The 9,418-nt window shown below is 32.4% G+C and overlaps 1 protein-coding gene across 1 annotated transcript; it reads left to right on the forward strand.

Annotated features, from left to right (window-relative positions):
• The first annotated feature begins 4,896 nt into the window (after positions 1 to 4,896).
• LOC114741256 (eukaryotic translation initiation factor 5A-2) lies at positions 4,897 to 7,193 on the forward strand. The gene is made up of 5 exons (XM_028929509.1): positions 4,897 to 5,104; positions 5,981 to 6,103; positions 6,192 to 6,248; positions 6,357 to 6,431; positions 6,870 to 7,193. Exons 1-5 carry the CDS (start codon positions 4,982 to 4,984, stop codon positions 6,969 to 6,971), a joined length of 480 nt encoding a protein of 159 aa, XP_028785342.1. The 5' UTR covers positions 4,897 to 4,981; the 3' UTR covers positions 6,972 to 7,193.
• Positions 7,194 to 9,418: the final 2,225 nt, after the last annotated feature.

Genomic DNA, 9,418 nt, shown 5'->3' on the forward strand with positions numbered 1-9,418 from the left:
AGTAAACATCCCGAGCTTTAAAATGAAAGGTAGATTGTCTCAATTGAATGTGTACATAAAGAGATATGAATTCCCAAAATTAAGGCACAGAATCTGAAAGTTCTAGAATTTACCAAATAAACAGTAATCTTTATTGATTAAACTGCATGAATTGGCCAGAGATAAGTCTATTTTAATATTTTTTTCCTTAAAGAGCATTGAAAGAGATTTCTGTAGAATTTTGGACACCTCCATACAATTTTTTATAGAATTAGTTATGATTTTTTAAAGTTGGACCTAAAATATGGAATTTAAATAGTGAATAGTAACTCGAGTAATTATGTTAAAATTTTAAATCTAAGGGCTAGTGTTGTGATCCGCTTAAACCATAATGCTTAGGAATGCATACTCTAAGGGCTTAAAGGAGGGACATTTCACAAGTGGCTAACAAAAACCAAGGTGGCAAACCTCACTTGAGATGTATGTATTGTGCAAAGGAATTTGTAAGTGGAGGGACACAGAGAATGAAAAGCATCTTGCAGGAATAAAAGGAGATATAATAAGTTGTAAAAAGGTTTTGGGTGATGGTTGCTTTCGGTTGGGAGAAAATTTGAAAGAAATTGAAGAGAAGAAAGGTAAGAAACAAGATACATATGAAGAGGACAATCCTTACGGTCCTACTGTCACACCATTTGAAGGGGATGCACCAAATTTCCAAGAGGTTCCTTCTACACAAAATCAAACTCCTACTCCAACTTCTTCTCAATAAAATATTCAAGCTTCTACCTTAAGACCATCTCAAGCTATGAAAATAAAGTCATCTGCACCTATAGACAAATTCTTTCCCAAGGACAACCCCAGGTGCATAATAGGGAATTAGAAGCGCATTTACAGGTAAGGAAGCTATGCATAGGCAGACTTAGCTATGGCTAAGTGGCTCTATGATTGTTTATTCCAATTAATGCTGTTAATTCTCCTTACTTCCAACCTAGGATAGATTCTATTGTAGCTATTGAATCTGGTTATAAAGGGTCATCTTATCATGCTTTTAGAACCAAATTACTGCAAGATACGAAAAAGGAGGTTTAATTATTATTCAATGAGTATAGAAGCTTTTAGGCAAAAACCAGTTACACAATAACAGCTAATAGTTTGCAAGATCAAAGAAATAAGAAATTGATTAATTTTCTTATTTATTCTCCTAGAGGAATTGTGTTCATTAAGTCTGTTGATGCCTCAAATATTGTGAAGGATGCCCAAATTCTTTGTAACTTATTCTTGGAAATGGTTATATTTGTTGGTGTGGATAATGTGGTTCATTTGGTAACTAATAATGCAGCTAATTATAAAGTTGCTGGGAGGTTATTAACTAACAAGCATCCTTCTATATAGTCATCTCCATTTGTTGCCTATTGCTTAAATTTAATTGGGAAAACCATATTGGAGGTATCTATACTTTTTTTCAATTTTCAATTTGGTACTTATGTGTTTTTTGTTCCTAACTAAATCTTTATTTTTCCTCTATTAACATCATTAATCCTTATGTAGAGACTAAAAATATCAATAGAACAAAGTTATAAGAGCTAATGTTGCTAAAAAGATAAAATTAAATGTTTAATTAAAGGGAAAAAAACACATAGGTACCAAATTAAAAATGAAGAGAAAGTATAGGTATCTTCAATATGGTTTTCCCAATTTAATTTTAGCAAACAGTGGCAAAATGACTATTATTACTAGTTTGGCATCAGGCGCTTCAGATGTTTCAAAATTCATTTACAATCATGCATTTTTGCTTGCTTGGCTGAGGAAAAGAGAAGGTTGGAAAGAAATCATCTGCTCAGGGCCAACACAATTTGCTACTACATTTATTGTATTGAAAATCTTCTTGATCAGAAGCATGATTTACAAGTACTGGTAACTAGCAAGGCATTTTTAGATTCCAGATACTATAGAGATCACAAAGCCAAAGATGTAACAATGATTATATCAAATAAAAAATTCTAAAATGATTGTAAGATTCTTGTTGAAGTTGTAAAACCACTTGTCCAACTGTTGAGAATAATTGATTCTGATGATAGGCCTTCACTTGGATATATCTATGAGGGTATGTATAGGGCAAGGAAAGCTATCAACATTACTTTTATGAACAAAAAAAAAACCTTATTTAAGCCTTATACAAGGATTATTAAGAGAAGGTGAAATACATAACTTTGCCAAGATTTTCACTCAATAGCTTATGTCTTAAAGCCTACTTTTCTTTATGATCAAGTTAACTTTTCTCAGAAGCTAGAGGTTATGAATGGATATCTTATGGTTATAAATAAGAAAATAGCTTCTAATAAGACCAAATTCTTACAAGAAGGCACATAATACCAAAATAGAAGTGGTAGCTTTAATCATCTTTTAGCCATTGAATCTGCAAAATCAATGCGACCTAGTAAAGTTTTATATTTTAATGTTTGATGATAGTTTGATAGGTCATAATTATTAATTCTTAAGCATTAAGCCTGTGACTTAATCATTTGATGATGTTTCATTTTTTATGTAGTAGATGAATGGTGGCAATATTTTGGAGGTGGTTGTCTAAATATAAAAAAGTTGGCTATGCAATCGTTAAGCCAAACTGCATCATTATCAGGTTGTGAAAGGGATTGGAGTATCTTCAAAAGAATACACTCTAAGAAAAGGAATAGGTTAGAGCACAAAAGGCTGAGTGATCTTGTCTTTGTTCATTATAATTTTTGTTTGAAGAATAGGTATATTTTTCCAAGCTTTACACTTTACTTGAATATATATTTTTCAAACAATTAATTAAATGAATGCTAATACTATGTTATTGTCATGTGCTTTTTAGACTTCTTAACAAGAACAAAACTTTTGACCCTATTGATTATGAAAGTATTGATAAGATCGAATATTGGATAATAGAAGAAGTTGATTCTCCTCCACTTTCGACAGATCATGCTGATGAGTTCGAAGAAGACATCATTTATGATGATACAACACTACTAATGCCAAAAGTTTACATCAATAAAGAAGGTTAGATGTTTTCAGTTTCAATCTTGCTATTTTTTTAATTTATATTATACATGTTACTAATTTCAATAATAGGATTGTTGCAAACTATTCTATAAAGATACGTATGAAGAAAGGCAATGAGGTTCAAGTTGAGGATGGATGCTTTGGAATTGGAGTTGAAACAGGTGTTAATTTATGATCATTTTCTCAAGAAGATATTGATAGTCATAGTCCAGAGGTTGCAGACCTATATGCCTTTTTGGAGACTCATGCTTGGCTTAATCAAGAATCTCCAATATTTGACAAGTCATCAAATCATTTTTTCTTTGTGCATTGTATTGAGTACTTATGGGTCATGCAACATTAGATTGTTAAGGTGCTGTTATTTTCAATGATTTTATTTTGTTAAAACATATATAGTGACTTTGCTGATTTTACTATAAATTTTACTAATTATGTTTATAATATTATATATGTATATACCATATAACACCATTTTTAATTTAATTATTATGTTACCGGTCTGACCAAATGGTCTAACCGTTCCAACTGTTTGAACTATGACCCATTGATCTTTTTGGCTCAATTTCTGGTTCGGCTTTTAAAACATTGATATGGTTATTGCTTAATCCTTTCCAGTCAATAAGAGATTTTTCCTAGTCATTTTTTTTTGGCCAAAAAAACCCATTTTTCGCTACTGTTACAGTGCTCAACTTTGTTTTTCAAACACTAGCATCTCACACAGATTGACTATAAACCCAAAATCATCATTCTAGTCATTCATAAACATTATCGTATCATTTCTAAATATTCACTAATCAATCGTTCCCCTAGTCACCCAAAAATGTTGACCACCAAATGAAACTTAAATCCCCAAACTTACATCAGTCAGATGCTGCTAATGCTTGTTAACTACAATGATGAATCACTTACAACGAACCTTTATCCTTCCACCCAATCAGCGAGACCCATGAACACTCACCCTTCAAGCAAAATAACCTTCAACTTCGAACTTCTCCCCTGTCTTACACACACATTATTTCGGCCTCACAAACTCTCCAACTTGGTGGTGATTTTAGCATAGCAATGGGGATGGTGAATGCAAGAAATAGGAAAGCACGATAGGGGTAGGCAAGTTGGCGTCTCTCTCTCTCTCTCTTTTCAAATCTATCAGAAGGGCTTTTGGGTCATTTAAGAACATTTCCAAAATCCCACATAAGGCAAGACTTCCTTCTCTGTATTTTGATATGCTTAGCTTCTTAAATTGGCATATAAGAAGTTTAGGTTTCTTTTTATGTCATTTTCCCATATTTTAAAGTATTTTGTAGTGTATTTAACACTATGAAATATTTTCTTAAGTGCGTCCAACATTCTAAGTTATATTTTGCTACATTTAATATCTTGAAATATTTTTTCAAGTGCACTTAGCATTTTAAATTATTTGTTTGATTTATTTAGCACCTTAAATTGCTAAGTGTAAAACTGTACTAAAAAATACTTTAGGATGCTAAAAATACCTAAAAAAATAATTCAAGATGATAGATGCATAATAAAAATACTTTAAAATATTGGATACACTTAAAAAATAGTTGAACGTACTCTCCATGCGAACAAGATGCATAAGTGTTATCATATGTTTTATTTTAAATATTAGTATTATTAATATTACTATTTTTTGGCCAGCATTAATATTATTGTTCTGGCAAAAAAATATTGATATTATTGTGTATCCATATTTTTAAAAATTTTCCATTAAGATTATACGATGGATATTAAATCATCTTCAAATTAAATAATATAATATAAATAAAATAAAAAGCTCCGAAAATCGTCTTCGCCATCGCCTCGTCGCTCCCTAGTTTCTATATAATAATAAAATTGCGATGTCTCCAAGTTCGCCGCTTCTTCGCTCACTCTCTCTTTCTCTTTCTCTCTCTACTCTCACTCGTCTGCTTCCTTCTCTGTCTCTGGTTTATTCGCAGCCATGTCGGACGAGGAGCATCACTTCGAGTCTAAAGCTGATGCCGGAGCTTCCAAGACCTTCCCTCAGCAAGCTGGTACCATCCGTAAGAACGGTTACATTGTTATCAAGAACAGGCCTTGCAAGGTTCCTTTCCTTTTGCCTCGATTCTCTTTGATTTTACTGATTTCTCTTTTTTCCTTCCCTCTTCTTCGATCTAGTTTCATCGTATGGATCTCTAATTTGTTCGATTTAATTTGCATATTATTTTTTTGTGGTTTAGCTTTTGTCAACAATCTGTCCATGTTTGTTCCGGAGAGTTTTCGGATCTGAGTTAATTTTAATTTTTTCCTATCTTTAACCTATCTATGTATGGATTTTCCTTTTTCCTGTTAATTACTTGTAAATTAGCGTTGTTATTATTGAGTCTGTAGTTAGATAACCCAGAATAATTTTTTGGTTATGTTGTCGCATATTTTCTTCGGAGGTGTTGTCCTTGCGCTCGGCTTGTTTTGGGCTAAAATCATCCTGTTAGCCTATAATATCTACCGATTTTTCCTTTCGCTTGCCTTTATTGGGAAAACAAAAAGGGGGCAAAACGTGGGATGTCTTTCACTACTTTGACCAGGCGCTGGAGAATTATTAGGAGGTTAATTAAGTTACCGATTCTGGCTTGGAGCTTTTATTCTAGGTTTTTGCCAAGATTTTGGCTTGGAGCTTAAATTAGTGATCGATTAGTGGGTTCGATTTACCTCTTTCATTAATTAGGATTCACAGTTAGTGAGAAAATATGATTTGACTGATCCAGGAATTGTTGTTGCTCTGCTTATGCATATAAGGTGCATCTTTTATTTTCCGTTTAATTGGTAGGAACGCTTGACTAAATCGAGGAATTGTTGTTTAGTGGCTGCTATTCAGTTGTGCTGTTTGTGTTCAAATCTTCATGATGCCCACTGTGCTACTGAGGGAAGGTCTATTGATTATGCAGCCTAAGTATAAGTTTTGCTTTTTATTGTACAACAGGTTGTGGAAGTTTCAACCTCCAAGACTGGCAAGCATGGACATGCTAAGTGTCACTTCGTTGCTATTGACATCTTCACTGGGAAAAAGCTTGAAGATATCGTTCCATCTTCCCACAACTGTGATGTATGAGATTCTTTTTGCTTTAGTTACCGCCAACCCTTTTACATATAAATGTTTATAGTGATTTAAAGTGTTTATTCTTATTTTCCAGGTCCCACATGTCAACCGCACTGACTACCAGCTGATTGACATCTCTGAGGATGGATTTGTACGATTACATTTGCCTCTTCTTTCTCCCCTCTCTTCAAATTCATGGTGGAATTTTAATCTCTTCTCTTAACGATGAATTAATATCTATGTATTTGAAACGTATTAGGTGAGTCTTCTGACTGATTCTGGTGATACCAAGGATGACCTTAGGCTCCCAACCGATGACAATCTGCTTAAGCAGGTGAGCATGTTTATTTCACCTCTTTTGTATATTAAGTTGTGTTTTGCTTCACAAATTGATTAGTAGTAGCAGCAGCATAACATTGTTGTAGAGATGAATATTCTTTTTCGTTCAATTGAGTATCAAATTTGTCAATTGTTATGTTAGGCCTCAGCAGCTTGAGTTGCTAAAAATGACAATTTCATCGTATGTACATTGACCATAATACTTGGGTTTACATTTAAGAACTAGTGTCCTGCATCCTAAAGCTAACTTGGCTCAACAACATTTCAGGAATCTAACCTACTAGTTTACTTTCTTTTTCACTTTTTAGATTACGACTCTGTTAAGTCAGGTTCAACCTAGGATATAGTACCTCAAATGAAATGAAATGGGTCATTTTTGCCAACTTAAATTGATTTGAGTCGTGCCAGACTGAATTTTGGATCTATTGTGCAGATCAAGGATGGTTTCGCTGAGGGTAAAGATCTGGTTGTGAGTGTTATGTCTGCAATGGGAGAGGAGCAGATTTGTGCCCTTAAGGACATTGGCCCCAAGTAATTAGCTAATTGTTCTTTGAATTTAATGCTGAAAAGTGGAACTTTGTTGAGATACTATAGTATTTTTGGTTTTCTTATTTATAAGGGGTTTGTGTACTAAATCCACCTACCATTCTTAAAGATGTGGTCAAAACTACTAGATGACGTGATTTGGAAAGTACTATGTAGGTGTTAACCATGACTTATTCCGTGGTGTGATAAAGTTATATTTGCCAGTTCTGCTTTATCCGCTTAACATATGCTGTGGTCTTCAGACCTTTTTTCGTTTGCAACTAAAATTTCCTTCTTCACGTTGCTTTTAGTTTGCTGTTGAATCCTTCTGTTCTCCCCCCCCCCCAAAAAAAAAACTGATTTTGGTTCATACATTATTGATCATGGTTCATGCGAAGTGCTGCAAATACCCTCTTTAATTTTAAATGCAATCCTTATTTAGGTTTTGTTTTGTTTCTAAGAATAGGACCTCAATATTTTTTTTTTTTTTCATTTAATGTTTTTATCTTCACATTATTCTCTTTTACAAATTTTTACTCTTTTTGTCTATACATTCAATAGTCATTAAAAAAGAGATATTTTAGAAAAAGGAGCAGGTATTCTATATATTATTTGACAAATAACAAATTTAGTTATTTTGTTAACTGTGATAAATTGATTAGGTATATCTTAGGATTGAAAGAAGCGTTATGTATTATGTAGGGAAAGCAGGCCTGCCAATTTTATCTAATTGTATTTCTTGAAATTTTATGGTATCCTGTAAGATTTACGCCAAGTGCGTGTTTTGGGGAGAATATGTCTTTACCGGAACGGGACCAAGACAAACACATGGGTAAGCGTGGCCTTACTATGGCTATATTTTTTGTACCCAAAAAACAAAATACTTATCAAATTCTTTTTATAATGTAATTCACATTAGCGGAGGTAGTAACAGATAACATAGCCAATATCACTAGACGATAAATCTTTGTCAAGGTGTCGGTCCAAAAAAAAAAATATTCTTGTTAAGGCCAATGATGAATGATGATAAATCTTGTAAATGATTCGTCTTTATGTATCGCGGACCCCAACATTCCAAAATGACAACACCAGTTAGTAGTCACATGCAAAATATGAAAATGAGTAACAAGAAGCCTTAAGTGGAATTAACTTTATAAACCATATAACCTCATTGTATTTTATCAACAATTCAATTTGTAAATAAATTACATGTTTTATTATTTTATTAAGTAGTTTTTTTTTTCTACTTCTCGTTTTCAAAAGACCTCATATTTATTTATCTTCTTCATTGAAGTGTCCAATAGTTGCAACATAGTCCCATCTAAGAAAATTAAATACAAAAAAGTCTTTTAAAATCATTAAGTTATTCTGAAGTTCCAAGGGACCTTATTGCAAGAGAATTCATTTGTTTAATTATCAAATTGTCTTCTTCTTTTTTTAAAAAGTTTGCATTGACAATTGAAAGAGTAATCATTGACAACTTAAGGTGTAAGGATTGACAATTATCATGTTAAATATTAATAACTCATGCATTACAATTTGTGATATACTGAGAAAATGTGTTGTCAATATCTGCCACGATAGTTGTCAATCCTTGCATCTTAAGTTATCAACGATTGCTCTTTCAGTTGTCAATGCAAACTTAAGGAAAAAAAGAAGAACAATTTGATAATTAAACAAATAAAATTTATTATAATGAGATCCTTTGAGACTTCAAAATAATTTGATATTTTAAGATACTTTTTTGTATTTAATCCCTTAGATGTGACCTAATTACAATTTTTCCTAGCATTTACTTATGTTTTACAACCAGTCTCAAGTCCAAGTAAAGCAACAGGGCTACTCGATAGCCAACATAATGTCAAATCTTTATTAGGAGGAACGTGTGATTTTTTGTTTTTTTTGTGGATACGAAGAAACAAGTGTAAATGACTTGTCCCTTTCTCTCTTCAGCACCAGGGCCACGAATAACTAGTCTATAAGAAGCTGGAGTGCACCAATGATTGATATCTCCAACTACTAAACGACCAAAAATAAAAATATCCTCTCTGCATGTTGATATGTTTGCTATAGTAAAATAAGTTATAAAAAATAAACATAAAAATAAAATTGAAACGATGTGGCTTTGGGGCTTTGGGCCTTATTCAAAATTAGGTGAAATTATGAGGACCTCTAAATTAAAACTAGTTTTCCCTAATTTTTATAACACAAACTGAGGGCATTTTCTTTGTAATAGTATATAAAAAGTGATGGTAGCCATGCTATTTATGGATAATGAATTAGTTTTCATTGTTAACTAGATTTTAGATTTTTTTTTTCAATTTATTTTAAACATATAATTTAATGTATTTAATCACAAGATAATTTTCATAAAAAAAATTTTGAAAGAAGCTGGAAAATAAGAGTTAAGGAGCCAATTTGCCTTAAACGCTTACTCAAAAGTACTAGATGCCTAAA

This window comes from Neltuma alba, unplaced genomic scaffold (genome assembly GCF_004799145.2).
Source record: "Neltuma alba isolate B1F8T4 unplaced genomic scaffold, ASM479914v2 tig00003340_pilon, whole genome shotgun sequence".
NCBI lineage: Eukaryota > Viridiplantae > Streptophyta > Magnoliopsida > Fabales > Fabaceae > Neltuma > Neltuma alba.

What these genes read in the sequence shown, in the direction of transcription:
- LOC114741256 (XM_028929509.1), top strand. Translation starts at nt 4,982, where the DNA reads ATGTCGGACGAGGAGCATCACTTCGAGTCTAAAGCTGATGCCGGAGCT. An exon ending in TCAAGAACAGGCCTTGCAAG is followed by an intron (nt 5,105 to 5,980) that starts GTTCCTTTCCTT and finishes ATTGTACAACAG; the next exon opens with GTTGTGGAAGTTTCAACCTC. An exon ending in ACATCTCTGAGGATGGATTT is followed by an intron (nt 6,249 to 6,356) that starts GTACGATTACAT and finishes GAAACGTATTAG; the next exon opens with GTGAGTCTTCTGACTGATTC.